General features: G+C 44.6%; 1 protein-coding gene across 5 annotated transcripts in view; it reads left to right on the forward strand.

The window, feature by feature from the left end:
- The window catches only part of SRPK1 (SRSF protein kinase 1), a 79,101-nt gene that overhangs the window by 42,313 nt on the left and 21,057 nt on the right, over positions 1–15,731 (forward strand). For all 5 annotated transcript variants that reach the window (XM_038748737.1, XM_038748739.1, XM_038748738.1 and 2 more), the window contains exons 5-10: positions 1,830–1,917; positions 5,005–5,092; positions 9,590–9,696; positions 12,223–12,388; positions 13,633–13,658; positions 15,015–15,222. In XM_038748737.1, coding sequence (XP_038604665.1) covers positions 1,830–1,917; positions 5,005–5,092; positions 9,590–9,696; positions 12,223–12,388; positions 13,633–13,658; positions 15,015–15,222 — 683 coding nt within the window. The remainder of the gene's footprint in view (positions 1–1,829; positions 1,918–5,004; positions 5,093–9,589; positions 9,697–12,222; positions 12,389–13,632; positions 13,659–15,014; positions 15,223–15,731) is intronic.

Genomic DNA, 15,731 nt, shown 5'->3' on the forward strand with positions numbered 1-15,731 from the left:
ATCTTATTTTATCTTCACAACTTCCTTGTGTGCTAATGAGGACTAAGTGATTGACGCCTTCCCATTAGAGATGAGGAAATTGAGACTGTACACTTTAAGCTGCCATCTAGACTGTAAAGTCGTTGTGGGCAGGGAGTGAGTCCCAACTCTGTAATATTATCAATGGTCAAATGCTTAGTACAGTGTTCAGCACACAGTGAGCGCTTAGTCAATTCCATTGTTTGACACAGAAAACCTAGGTGATTCTTCCAAAGAATTTTATCCTCACAGCATTTTATTTTATCTTCACAATACCTTCATGTGTTAATAAGGAATAAGTGATTGATGTCCTCCCTTTAGAGATGAGGAAATTGAGACTGTACACTTTAAGCTCCCATCTAGACTGTAAAGTCGTTGTGGGCAGGGAATGAGTCCCAACTCTGTAGTATTGTCCATGGTCAAATGCTTAGTACAGTGTTCAGCACACAGTGAGCGCTTAGTCCATTCCATTGTTTGACACAGAAAACCTAGGTGATTCTTCCAAAGAATTTTATCCTCACAGCATTTTATTTTATCTTCACAATGCCTTCATGTGTTAATAAGGAATAAGTGATTGATGTCCTCCCTTTAGAGATGAGGAAATTGAGACTGTACACTTTAAGCTCCCATCTAGACTGTAAAGTCGTTGTGGGCAGGGAGTGAGTCCCAACTCTGTAATATTATCCATGGTCAAATGCTTAGTACAGTGTTCAGCACACAGTGAGTGCTTAGTCAATTCCATTGTTTGACACAGAAAACCTAGGTGATTCTTCCAAAGAATTTTATCCTCACAACATTTTATTTTATCTTCACAATACCTTCATGTGTTAATAAGGAATAAGTGATTGATGCCCTCCCTTTAGAGATGAGGAAATTGAGACTTTACACTTTAAGCTGCCGTCTAGACTGTAAAGTCGTTGTGGGCAGGGAATGTGCCCAACTCTGTAATATTGTCCATGGTCAAATGCTTAGTACAGTGTTCAGCACACAGTGAGCGCTTAGTCAATTCCATTGTTTGACACAGAAAACCTAGGTGATTCTTCCAAAGAATTTTATCCTCACAACATTTTATTTTATCTTCACAATTCCTTCATGTGTTAATAAGGAATAAGTTATTGATGCCCTCCCTTTAGAGATGAGGAAATTGAGACTACACTTTAAGCTGCCGTCTAGACTGTAAAGTCGTTGTGGGCAGGGAGTGAGCCCAACTCTGTAATATTATCCATGGTCAAATGCTTAGTACAGTGTTCAGCACACAGTGAGCACTTAGTCAATTCCATTGTTTGACACAGAAAACCTAGGTGATTCTTCCAAAGAATTTTATCCTCACTGCATTTTATTTTATCTTCACAATACCTTCATGTGTTAATAAGGAATAAGTGATTGATGCCCTCCCTTTAGAGATGAGGAAATTGAGACCACACTCTAAGCTCCTCTCTAGACTGTAACCTGGCTCTGGGCTGGGAATGAGCCTACCAACTCTGTTATATTGCAAGTGTTTAATGTGGTTTTCTACACCCAGTAAGGGCTCAATCAATTCTGTTGATTGATTGACACAGGAAACTGAAATGATTCTTCAAAAGAAGCACAAATAATTAGTAGCCAAGTCACCATTATAATCTTTGTCTCCTGTGGTCAGCTAGTGTTCATTCCTCTAGGCTTCAGCACTGCCCAATGTATCGTACTGACCAAGTGATGCATTGTGATTCTTTAGTGCAGTTTCATACTTTTCTCCTTTCTACATATCCCTGCATTGTCATGGGTCTTTTTCTATGTACTTCGTATTAATCGCTGTTCTCCTCCATACCTAGGGGGAAGAAGTTTGTGGCGATGAAAGTAGTGAAAAGTGCCGAGCATTACACTGAAACAGCTCTGGATGAAATTAGGTTGCTGAAATCGGTAAGTATTGGGTCAGGCAGTAAGATTTTTTTCTTTTTTTTTCCTGTAGTTCTGTCTATTTTTATCCCTTAAAACCGTATGCAATTTGAGGGGGGCCCAAGGCAACGGTGCCAGCTTGTCCAGTGGGCAAAGCAAAAAAGAAATGTGGTAGACTTCATTGGCTTCCTGTTTTGATTCATAATAGCAAGGTTCATGTCCACTGGGGAGTGTAGGAGGGGAGGTCTATTATAGTAATACTTCAGCCAAAGTGCTACTTGGTTGGGAAGCAGCGTGGCTCAGTGGAAAGAGCATGGGCTTTGGAGTCAGAGGTCGTGGGTTCAAATCCCGGCACTGCCAATTGTCAGCTCTGTGACTTTGGGCAAGACACTTAACTTCTCTGGCCCTCGGTTCCCTCATCTGTAAAATGGGAATTAAGACTGTGAGCCCCCCGTGGGACAACCTGATCACCTTGTAACCTCCCCAGCGCTTAGAACAGTGCTTTGCACACAGTAAGCGCTTAGTAAATGCCATCATTATTATTATTATCATTGCTGTGGCAAAAGGAAGTTCAGGGTGAGTAAATAAGCGTTCTTTCCCAGCAACCGGCATATCATTTTGCTTAATAACCCCCACCGTACACTTTCTCCAGGTCACATCACCTTAGCCTTCGCCATCATTTCTGATGAGAGAAGCACTTTAGGCCATCTTCTCATTTGCGGGTTAAGACCGAGGTTTTGGTCTTTTAATTTCTTATCAGCAGCAGCAGCCATTTTTATCAAGCACCTTCTGCACAGAACATTGGACTCGGTGCTTGGCAACGTGCACTGGAGATAAAAGCGTGGTTCTTGCCCTCAGTTTAAGGGAAGAGGCAGGCAGATGCAAATTAAAAACCTGCTAGCACTGCATCTTTGCTCTTACTTCTGTTCCTAGTGGATCTACTGCATGTGATGAGGCGGGTGAAACAAAAGTAGGTCATTAAATGCAATGAACAGATCCACACACGAGTGATAAGGGTGACTGGGATGTGAAAATTAATGTGTATCTGCCAGGTAATATGTCTCCTGGAGACCAGAGCCTTTGTAGGGAGGGAGGGGTGGGTGTGCAGGGGGACAGGCATGAGCAAATAATTAATTAGTAGTATTTATTGAACATGTACCGTGTGAGCAGAGCACTGTACTAAGTGCTTGGAAGAGCACAGTACACCAGAGTTGGTAGACAAGTTCCCTGCTTACAAGGAGCTTAGAGTTTAGAGGGGCAGACACAGTCTGTTAAATCAGAAATGAGAGCATTGAGTGAAATATGGTTAGAAGGTAAGTTAGGAAGGAGCAAAGAGGTCAAACTTGGGTGTGGTGAAAGAAAAAAAGTAGCTATGTAGGTAGCCTTTGTAGGAAGGAGAAACCAGGTGGAGAGCTTTAAATTGAGTGGTTAGGAGCTTTTGTCTGACCCAGAGAAAAATGGGCATTTTGAGGAAAGTGATGTATTCTGCCCGACATTTTACCAAATTGACTTAGGCATCTATCGTCATCGTCGGGGGTATTTATTGAGCACTTACTGTGTGCAGAACACTGTATTAAGTGCTCGGGAGAGTACAGTTCAACAGTATTGGCAGGCACTTTCCCTGTCTGCAGTCTAGAGAGGGAGGCAGACATTAATAAAAATAGATAATGCATAGGTAGACTGAAGTGGGGGGAAGCCAGAGCCAGGGAGACCAGTAAGAGGCCACACTAATCCAGTCAGAAACTGACTGAGGCTTCAGCCAAAGTGGAGACTGTAAGAGTGCAGAGGAGGGGGAAGATCTGGAAAATACTATAGAGAAAGAACTGGCAGGATTGACTGAGAGAAGCGAAAGGCAGACAGGAGATTTAAAAAAAAAAACAAAAAAAAATTTAAGGTTTTGAGCTTCTGGAGGGAGGATGATAGTGGCGGTTTTGACCATGACAGAAAACTAGAAGGAGGGGTAAGCTCAGAGGTAAAATGAGGAATTCTGTTTTTGCCATATTTGGAGCGATTTGGGAGCCGTCTCCATAATGGTGGTAGCTGAAGCCTGGTGAGTGGCGTTTCCGTTTCTTCTGCTGTAAAATGGGACTGAAATCACCGTTCTCCCTCCCATTGAGACCGTGAGTCCCCATATGGGACAGGGACCGTGTCTGACCCAGTGGTCTCGTATCTACTCCAGCGCTCAGTACAAGGCTTGGCACATAAAGCCGGTGGCTGAGTAGATGAGGTCTGAGACAGGAGGAGTGTACGGTGAGAAAAGTGGAGGACCTTGAAGAGAGCCTCCCAGGACCCCCACTGTTGAAGAGCGAAAGGAGGAAGAAGAGCCAGCAAATGAAACCAAATGAATATGCAGAGAGGTAGGAAGAGAATGTCTTTTGTTGTCAGAGGCGGCCGAGGGAGAGGTCAAGGAGAAATCGAGTCTTGTAAGAATAAAACCATTGGAGACGCTTGGGAGCCAGGGCTGAGTGGAGGGAAATCAGGATTACAAGGGTTCAGGAAAGCAGCAGTTGGACACGGCCCATTCAGGGAGTTTGGATGAGGACAGAAGCAGAGAGAAAAAGCAGTACCTAGAGGGAGTGGGGGACCAAGAAAAGATTTTTGGAGATTTGAGGGAGACTAGAGCTAGTTTGAAAGCAGGGGGGAGGGAGCCAGAGAGGTATGAACACACATTTTGCGGGGAGAGGTTGGGGTCCATGGCAGAAGTATCGGGGTTAGATTTTAAGATTCATTCATTCATCATTCAGTCATATTTATTGAGCGCTTACTGTGTGCAGAGCGCTGTACTAAGCGCTTGGGAAGTACAAGTTGGCAACATATAGAGACGGTCCCTACCCAACAGTGGGCTCACTGTCTAGAAGGGGGAGACAGACACCAAAACATATTAACAAAATAAATAGAATAAATATGTACAAGTAAAATTAATAAATACGTACAAACATTTATACATATATACAGATGAATGGGGAGACAGTGAGGGTGGAAGTGGGGAGCAAAAGGACTTTGAGGAGTTGAGGAGAGCCAAGTCAAGCTGTTAGGACAGTGTTAAGTGCTCAAATAATACCGTCAATCGAACAGCCCTTCTTGACCAGATATTGTCTCTTCTCCTCGTAGGTCCGCAACACTGATCCCAATGATCCCAACAGAGAGATGGTGGTTCAGCTGTTAGATGACTTCAAAATCTCAGGAGTGAACGGGACCCGTATCCTTTTGAGAGACAACTGTAAGATTAGAAACGCTTCAGCGTGGAGGTTTATTTTGCGGTAAATAGTCCGGTGGGAAGGGAGTAGTATTACGCCGCATTCATATTGTAAAGGCAAACTGGAATCAACCCACTTTCCTTCGTTGGCCTTTAAGCTGCCAGCAGGACGCTCTTCAGGTTGGTGCTGGCCTTAACGGGCTTGAGAAGCAGCACGGCCTAGTGGGAAGAGCCCCGGCTTTGGAGTCAAAGGACCGGTTTCTAGTCCCGGCTCCACCACTTGTCTGCTGTGTGACTTGGGGCAAGTCACTTCACTTCTCTGTGCCTCAGTTACTTCATCCGTAAAATGGGAATTAAGAAAGTGAGCTCTACGTGGGACTGAGACCATGTCCAACCCGATTATTTCTTTACCTATCCCAGTGCTTAATACAGTGCCTGGCACACAGTAAGCACTTAAATACCATAATAATAATAATAATAGCATTTATTCATTCATTCAGTCAGTCGTATTTATTGAGCACTTACTGTGTGCAGAACACTGTATTAAGCGATTGGGAAGTACAAGCTGGCAACATATAGAGACGGTCCCTCCCCAACAGTGGGCTCACAGTCTAGAAGAGGGGGGTGGGGGTCACAGTCTAGAAGTAAGCACTTACTATGTGCAAAGCAATGTTCTAAGTGCTGGGGAGGTTACAAGGTGAACAGGTTGTCCCACGAGGGGCTCACAGTCTTAATCCCCAGTTTACAGGTGAGGTAACTGAGACACAGAGAAGTTAAGTGACTTGCCCAAAGTCACACAGCTGACAAGTGGCGGAGCTGGGGTTTGAACCCATGACCTCTGGACTCCAAAGCCCAGGCTCTTTCCACTGAGCCACGCTGCTTCCCTAATAATCATTAGGAAATAAATAATAATAACATAGGCATTATTAATTATTATTAATTATTAATAACAATAACAACAATAATAATGGTAATAGGATGAGCAAAACCAAGGGTTGCCTTCTTATGTGCTTTATGACCTCTGAGCTACAAATGTTCTCCAGGGTGATGATGGTTTTTCTTCTCTCCTTCTCTGGGACTAATCAAGCTAAATGAATGCTTTAATAAACATCAATTAAGGGATAAAATAGGGGCTTGGGGCATAAATCCTCACTGCACAGAGGTGGTGGCTTCCAGTTCTGTTTGAACTGGACCCCTGGCTCTGCTCATCTCAGGGCTCTGAAGAGGCCTGAGTGTTTCCAATCAGGGCTGAAAAGACCCAGAATGGCTGTCAGGCCTGCTGGTTTCTTGAAGCCTATTTCAATCAGTCAATCAGTGGTATTTATTGAGCGCTTACTGTGTGCAGAGCACTGTTCTAAGTGATCGGGCAAGTACGAAACAGCACAGTTGGTAGACAAATTCCCTGCCCATAATGAACAACCCTCCGTACACTCAATCAATCAATCAATCGTATTTATTGAGCGCTTACTGTGTGCAAAGCACTGCACTAAGCGCTTGGGAAGTGCAAGTTGGCAACATATAGAGACAGTCCCTACCCAACAGTGGGCTCACAGTCTAAAAGGGGGAGACAGAGAACAAAACCAAACATACTAACAAAATAAAATAAATAGAATAGATATGTACAAGTAAAATAAATAAATAAATAGAGTAATAAATACGTACAAACATATACACTCCTACTCTTCCCCCCGGATCCCCCAAGAATCCCTGCCCCATTCATATAGAAAATCAATCAATCGTATTTATTGAGCGCTTACTGTGTGCAGAGCACTGTACTAAGCGCTTGGGAAGTACAAGTTGGCAACATATAGAGACAGTCCCTACCCAACAGTAGGCTCACAGTCTAAAAGGGGGAGACAGAGAACAAAACCAAACGTACTAACAAAATAAAGTAAATAGAATAGATATGTACAAGTAAAATAAATAGAGTAATAAATATGTACAAACACATACACTCCTACTCTTCCCCCCCGGATCCCCCAGGAATGCCTGCCCCATTCATGTAGAAAATCAATCAATCGTATTGAGCGCTTACTGTGTGCAGAGCACTGTACTAAGCGCTTGGGAAGTACAAGTTGGCAAAAGCTGACATCCATGGGTGGGGGAGAAACGTTAGCATACATGATCAGAAAAGGACCTTCCGTTGTTAGTTCTAGATGAAATCTTCAATCTCGAAAAAAATGAATCAATTGTTTTTAAGCCGTGAATTCAGATTAATGATTTACTATCTTGTGGCCAGTATCTGACACTAGGAGCAAAGGAAAGGTTTCCGAAAATCTCAAACCTGTTGGTAAGAATCAAAGACGCTGGGGTTTTATCAAACATAGCCCTTTCTTCTTGTTTCAAGCTGAGTAATGTGATCACGCACAAAGAGAACCACGGGACGGCACTAGAATAATGACCAATCACGTCATCTAACTGTCGAAGAACATTTTGTGATATTCGCCGTCTTGGCCTATGGAAATGGGAGTTTTCCTGAGAATGATCATTGTTTATAATCCTTTTACTTTTAACTTGGACTTTGCCACACTTCCTTTTTAACTAAATGAAGCTCAAGAAAATCTCTTCTAACTTAATAGATTAGATTTAGCTGGGCAGGAGAAGCAGCGTGGTTCAGTGGAAAGAGCACAGGCTTTGGAGTCAGAGATCATAGGTTCGAATCCCGGCTCCGCCACGTCTGCTGTGTGGCCTTGGGTAAGTCACTTAACTTCTCTGAGCCTCAGTTACCTCATCTGTAAAATGGGGATTAAGACCGTGAGCCCCACATGGGACAACCTTGTTACCTTGTTTCCCCTCCCCAGCGCTTAGAACAGTGCTTTGCACTTAGTAAGCACTTAACAAATGCCATTATTATTATTATTATTATAAGAGAAGGAAAATAACTCAGTAATAATAATAATAATAATGATGGCATTTATTAAGTGCTTACTATGTGCAAAGCACTGTTCTAAGCACTGGGGAGGTTACAAGGTGATCAGGTTGTCCTACTGGGGGCTCAGAGTCTTAATCCCCATTTTACAGATGAGGGAACTGAGGCACAGAAGTTAAGTGACTTGCCCAAAGTCACACAGCTGACAGTTGGCGGAGCTGGGATTTGAACCCATGACCTCTGACTCCAAAGCCCGGGCTCTTTCCACTGAGCCACGCTGCTTCAGTAGAAAACAAATCTTAGTAAGTATGTGTACCATAATTGAAAGAGCCCAGGCCTGTGAGTCAGGGGATCTTAGTTCTTATCCTGGTTCTATCACTTGCTTGTTTTGAGGCCTTGGGCAAGTCACTTAATTTCTCTGTGCCTCAGTTTCCTCATCATCAGTCCCTGTTCCCCCTCCTGCTTAGACTGTGAGCCCCACATGGGACAAGGACTGTGTCCGACCTGATTATCTGGTAGCTACTCCAACACTCGGTACTATGCTTGACACATAGTAAGCGCTTACAGTCGTCGTGGTTAGTATTAAGAAGATAATTTCGTTTTTCTGCATTCATGGTTATACTGGCTAAGGAAAAGGGCACTGCAAAGAAAGCTGGCCTCCGAGTTAGAAAGTCATACCAAATTTAAGTAGGCTTTGGTAACACGATTTTACAGTCATGCACAGGTCACATCATCATCATCAGTCGTATTTATTGAGCGCTTACTATGTGCAGAGCACTGTACTAAGCGCTTGGGAAGTGCAAATTGGCAACATATAGAGGCAGTCCCTACCCAACAGTGGGCTCACAGTCTAGAAGGGGGAGACAGAGAACAAAACCAAACATACTAACAAAATCTTTTCTGGATTTATTCCTCATTTGTAAATAGAGGTAAACTAGTCCTTTATCACAGAAATTAAAAACTACTTATGAAATGCTTAGATAATCCAGAAGTCAAAAGCAGCATGAATCCTTAAATCTTCATGGGTTCACTCTTTTAATCTTTTGAGCCAGGGGAATGTTAGGTGAACAACACGTAGCAACACTTAAGTTGGCTCTGTTGTGTGACGGAGAAATTATAAGGCTAGTTTCTAGCATCCTCCCTGAGAAAGAAATGTACTTTAACACCTATAATTCTCCTGTGGAATGAAGGCATTTGGTTTTCTCATGTTCCAGAACTTTTATTTTTGAGAGAAAGCGTGCTCTCCTTCAGTGTTTCCATGGTGAGTGTGTCTGTGTTGGGGGCATGAGCTACAAGAATAGCCAGATGTATTCCGATAGATTGTATCCATGTGAAGCAGCGTGGCTCAGTGGAAGGAGCACGGGCTTGGGAGTCAGAGGTCATGGGTTCTAATCCCGACTCCATCGCTTGTCAGCTGTGTGACTTTGGGTGAGTCACTTAACTCCTCTGTGTCTCAGTTCCCTCATCTGTAAAATGGGGATTAAGATTGTGAGCCCCACGTGGGACAGCCTGATCACCTTGTATCACCCCAGCGCTTAGAATAGTGCTTTGCTTATAGCGCTTAACAAATACCATTATTATTATTATTATTATTATGTGTGTCCTCCATTTTATCCTTAACGCGTTTCCAGACATTTGTATGGTGTTTGAAGTATTGGGCCATCACCTTCTCAAGTGGATCATCAAGTCAAATTACCAGGGGCTTCCCCTCCCCTGTGTCAAAAGAATCATCCAGCAGGTATGTGTTCTAGTTTTCATGCTTTGTTGGTTTGTTTTTTCGATATTGTCAGGTATTGTCTGTTGTCACTGAAGTAGAACTCTCTATTTTTTACATTGTACTGAAAGTAAAACAATTCTGAAAATCAATTCTCTGTCTGAAATTCTCTCTTGGCCCCTGGGGGGATGTGTTTATCTGAAACAAAACAAAAAAAAATGGGCAAAATTTGAACAACGATCTTGAGGGGAACATTTTCCATTCAACACAGAACAATGTTTAAAATATAAAAATCAATCAGTGCTTGGCTCCAAGTTTTACCAGATGGATTGGTATGTGTTTTGTTGTATTGTTTAACCATGCTTTCTGATTAATTCCATATTCGTTTTATATTAAAGTTCAGTTGAACGAAAGCAGATCTGACTTTGCAAACCTTCCAGGCGCCCATTTCCTGCTTTTGAATGGTCGAGTGGCAGCGTGATGGGGCCTCTGGCCACAATCTCTGAAAACTTGGAGGTTCACCCTTGTGTGATTATGCAGCTCTTCATAATGCGGTGTTAGGATGTTAAATTATTATTAACAGTATGATGGATAGCCTCTTCCTCTCCTCCCCTGCTTCACTTACAGCTGTCTTCCTGATAATAATTCTTGAAGGGTTGCAGAAACTCCTCACCCTGGGCTTCAAGGCTCTCCATCCCCTCGCCCCCTCCTACCTCACCTCCCTTCTCTCCTTCTACTGCCCAGCCCGCATCCTCCGCTCGTCCACCGCTAATCTCCTCACTGTACCTCGTTCTCGCCTGTCCCGCCGTCGACCTCCGGCCCACGTCATCCCCCGGGCCTGGAATGCCCTCCCTCTGCCCCTCCACCAAGCTAGCTCTCTTCCTCCCTTCAAGGCCCTGCTGAGAGCTCACCTCCTCCAGGAGGCCTTCCCAGACTGAGCCCCTTCCTTCCTCTCCCCCTCGCCCCCCTCTCCATCCCCCCATCTTACCTCCTTCCCTTCCCCACAGCACCTGTATATATGTATATATGGTTGTACATATTTATTACTCTATTTATTTATTTATTTATTTTACTTGTACATTTCTATCCTATTTATTTAATTTTGTTGGTATGTTTGGTTCTGTTCTCTGTCTCCCCCTTTTAGACTGTGAGCCCACTGTTGGGTAGGGACTGTCTCTATGTGTTGCCAATTTGTACTTCCCAAGCGCTTAGTACAGTGCTCTGCACATAGTAAGCGCTCAATAAATACGATTGATTGATTGATTGATTGAGGTGCTCTTGTCTGGAGGCAGGGACCAATGCATTATAATAACGATAGAGTCCAGGTGAAGCCTACTGGTTGAGTGGAATCATAATCTGGTCCTATTGTGTAGCATCCCTTTTCACAAGACGTCTCTTTTTTCTTTAGCAAGGGACAGGTGATAGTGTCCGACAGATGAGGAAGTTAAGGTTTAGACAGGGTAAAGTGCTTTCGGTGAAGTGGTGGAGATGGGAGATGGGTAGAACATGCAGATCTCTTGGCTCTTCAGCCGATGCTGTGACAGGGAAATGCCATGAAAAAAGGAATTCTCCCTAAAAAGGACCACATCTCAGGTTGGATTTGGAACTCAGACCCCCTGCCCATAAAGTAAGATGATCGAGCCACGGTGGGACTCATGTCTCAAACTTCCCAAATAGAATGGGTTTCGTAAACTTTGCAAAATGTCCTTCATCTTCCTAGCCTGGTAGTTGTCACTGTTTTTCAATCAGTGGTATTCATAGAGCCCTTACTGTGTGCAGAGCACTGTACTAAGAGCATGGGAGAGTACAGTGCAACAGAGTTGGTAGACATATTCCCCACCCCCACAATAAGCTTACAAGTCTAGAGGGCGAAACACATTAAAATAAATAAATGACTGGTATGTATGTAAGTAATAACTAAGTGCTTACTATGTGCCAGGCACTGTACTAAACGCTGGGGTGGATACAAGCAAATCGGGTTGGACACAATCCCTGTCCCATGTGGGGCTCACAGTCTCAATCCCCATTTCACAGATGAGGTAATTGAGGCACAGAGAAGTGAAGTGACTTGCCCAAGGTCACACAGCAGGCAAGTGGAAGAGCCAGGATTAGAACCCATGACCTCCTTACTCCCAGGCCACTGGTCTGTCCACTACGCCATCGTGCTAGGGTGGGGTGAATGCAAAGCGCCTACATGGTACAAATGTACAAATGTCTGTCTCCCCCTCTCTAGACTGCAAGCTCGTTGTGGGCAGGGAATATGTCCATTTATTTTGTATTCATACTCTTCAAAGAGCTTAGTACAGAAGCAGAAGGGAGAGGGAATCAGGGAAAAGAGGGCTTAATTGGGGAAGGCCTTTTGGGGGAATTGTGACCTCAATAGCATCTCTTTTCTGTTTGTCTTAAGCTTTCAGGAAAACTGCCAAAATTTCGTACCTGGAACAGATTTTACATCGCGATTCAATTGTCCACAAAGTAATTGCTCCCCGGTTCCCATCTGTCCAGCCAAGTGACCTCCAACTGATGACTTTATTTCGCTTCCATCTTCAGGTCCTGCAGGGTCTGGATTATTTACATACCAAGTGTCGTATCATCCATACGGACATCAAGCCGGAAAACATCCTCCTGTCAGTGAACGAGCAATACATCCGCCGGCTGGCCGCCGAAGCCACGGAATGGCAGAGATCGGGAGCTCCCCCGCCTTCTGGCTCCGCAGGTGGCTTTTCCCTCGGAGCTGCCGGGCGCTCTCCAGAGAGGCGTTTACCCCATTCAGGGAGCTCCCCCAAGTTGACCTGGGATGGGGAGGGTCAGGTGGCCGTTTCATCCTGCCCCCACCCACTCCTGACCCTTTACCCCCCTTGGGATGGGAGGGTCCCTGCTCATGTCATGTGTTCAGCAGAGATTCAAGTGGTAAGGAAATGGTCCTTGTTGCCCTTCTGGGGGTCGGCAAGAGCGTGACAGCCTAAACCATATCTACACTGCAGCACTGTGTTCGTCCCTCCGTCAGAACACAGCCAGTGTCGGAGAACTGGGTCAAACTGGGTCTGTTCAACCCAGGATTCGGTCTCTGACAGAGGCAGCACAAAATGGTCGGGATGGGATTCCTCTTCCCAGCTCCACCTCCTGTCCTCTGGGTGACCTTGGACAGTCACTTCACTTTTCTGGGCCTCAGTTACCTCATCTGTAAAATGAGGATTAAGGCAGGGAGCCCTGTGCGGGGCAGGGACCGTGCGTCCAACCTGATTCCCATGTATCTACCCCAGAGCTTAGAATAGTGCTCGGCAGGTAGTAAGTGCTTACCAAATACCGTTAAAAAAAAATCCTCTTGGGGTGGGATGTACCATTTTACACCCTTAGACTCTCTGTATAATGGCCCATTAAGGATCTCTCACCAAACCCTTCTTGAACTTAGTGATATTTTCTACCTGTGTCGCTTTCCACTGTCACAAATCCCTCAGGCTCATCTGCTATTGATTGCATTCCTCCCCCTTCAGTGGGGTTGGTGGGATTTTGCGAGCAGTTACTTCCGCGTTCACCTGTCCCACCCTATTCATGATTTTGTAAGATTCAGTCACGTCCCATTCCTCTCCCACTGAAGCCTTCCATCATTCCATGCTGAAGAGCCTTAATCTTTTCAGTTGCATCTAATCCCAGACCTTGATTTTTGTGGCTGCCCTTCTGGATTTGTTTTTCCAGTGCTGTTATTGTCGGTGTCATTGTTGGTTATTGGGGTATCAACCACAGAGTTTATTACAGTGCCTGGCGTGTAGCGCTTAGCAAATGCTGTTTGAAAAATGCCATCCCCCTTGGTCGCAGGAGAAATGATAAATTGGGGAGTCCCTCTTTCCCCTTCCACCCTCCTGTCCGCTCCCAGCTGATGTTCACCAGACCTCGGGCGTGGAATATGTGGTTTGGATATTGGTCTGTTTTACTAAATGTTTTTTTTTTTTTCCTTTCCAGTTAGTACTGCTCCCCAGCCCAAACCAGTAAGTATATTGGTTTTGGCTATTTAACTTTGGGCCTGAGGCCTTATTTCTTTGATTGACTTGGTTAGGAAAGCAAGAAACCTCAGCTGTTCACAATCTTTTCCCCCGCTTGGCAAAATAATCTTCTCCCGGAGCTCTCCAGGCTGCCTCAAATGTCTGTTGCTCTGGCTAGGGGTTACGTTTAACTGGGTCTGAGACAGATCCAAAGTGCAGAATGTATTGTGGCGTAGTGGAAGGAATAGGATTGGGGATTCTAGTCCTGGCTCTTCACTTAGGTGACCTTGGGCAAGTCATTTAACTTCTTTGGGCATCAGGTTCCTCATCCTCCTTGGGCTGTGAGCGCCATATGGGATGGGGACTTTGTCCCATCTGATCATGTTGGAGCCCGGCACTTAGCACAGTGCTTGACAGATATTAAATGCTTAATGTATGTGAAGTCGCGTGGCATAGTGGAAAGAGTATGGGCTTGGCAGTTAAAGGATCCGGGTTCTGATTTTGCCTTTGCCATGTACCTGCTGTGTGACTTTAGGCAGTCACTTCACTTCTCTGTGCCTCAGTTCCCTCATTGTAAGATGGGGAATCAGTACCTGTTGGCCCTCCTACTTAAACAGTGAGCCCCATGTCAGACCCGATTATCATGCCTGTTACCTTGACTCAGTTGCCTCATCTGAAAAATGGGGATTAAAACTGTGAGCCCTATGTGGGACAAGGACTACATCCAACCCAGTTACCTTGCATCTATCCCAGCGCTTAGTACGGTGCCTGCCACATAGTAAGCACTTAACAAATACCACTGTTATTATCATTATTATTATTATTGTATCATCCCCAACACTTAGTACTGTGCTTGGCACATAGTAAGTGCTTAACAAATGCCACCATTTTTATTATTAATAGATAACCTCATTGTTAGAAACAGAGTGAAATGAACATGTCAGGATCACAAAATCCAGCATGATATTAGCCCAAGATCTAGAACTTGTGTTACTTTTTCAGAGCATCGATTGTCATTCCAATGGCTAAGGAGAATGTTGAAGAGAGATGATAATGGACTTATGCCAAGATGTGTGACCTTGGACAAGTCACTTAACTTCTCTATGCTTCAGTTCTGTAAAATGGGGATTCAACATCTGTTTTCCCTCCTACTTTACCTTTGAGCCCCACCTGAGACGGGATGTGTCTGGACCTCATTTTCTTGTGTCTACCCCAGCACTTAAGTGTCAGTGCCTGACACGTAGTAAGCGCTTAACAAATACTACTCAGAGCAACAAGAAGAAGCCAATCAACAATTGACAGCTGTGTGCGGTGTAAGTGGGCCTGATGCCTGAAAGAGCATCTTTTGCAATCTTCCTTCAGGCTGACAAAATGTCAAAAAATAAGAAGAAGAAATTGAAGAAGAAGCAGAAACGTCAAGCAGAATTGCTGGAGAAGCGAATGCAGGAAATTGAGGAAATGGAGAAAGAGTCGAGCCCTGCACAGCCAGAAGGGCAGGAAAAATCCGAGAACCCTGCCAGGAACCCCTTAAAAGAGAACCCACCCAGTGATGTGGCCTTTCAGCAACTTGGTAAGGTCCGGGGGTCCCCAAAATGTCTTGCCAGCAAGACACGTGAGAAGCAGCATGGCCTAGTGGGAGTCAGAGGACCTGGGTTCTAATCCTGGCTCTGCCAATGGCTTGCTGTGTGACTTTGAGCAAGTCACTTCACTTCTTTGGACCTCAGTTCTCTCATTCTCCCTCTTCCTTAGACTGTGAACCACTATATCCAACCGGATTAACTTGTATCTACTTCAACACTTAGAACAGTGCTTGACACGTGGAAGCGCTTAAATGCCGTAGAAAAGTCTTCTGTATCATAATGGGTTTCAGACACACCGAAATAGCTCCTAGGGACCAGCCTAAGCTGTTTTCAAACTAAGTCCTAGATGTCCGATGACCTGGGCAAGTTGAGGGCCTAGGTAATCCAGGCGTTGTTTCCACCTCTTGCCCTTTCTCTGAGCTTTAAACTTGGCTATTAGCTGGGAGGGGTTGAGGCCAATCTTTGCCCTGCTGCATTAAGGCGGAAGGCTCACTTCTTT

This window comes from Tachyglossus aculeatus, chromosome 7, assembly GCF_015852505.1.
Source record: "Tachyglossus aculeatus isolate mTacAcu1 chromosome 7, mTacAcu1.pri, whole genome shotgun sequence".
NCBI classification, from domain to species: Eukaryota; Metazoa; Chordata; class Mammalia; order Monotremata; family Tachyglossidae; genus Tachyglossus; species Tachyglossus aculeatus.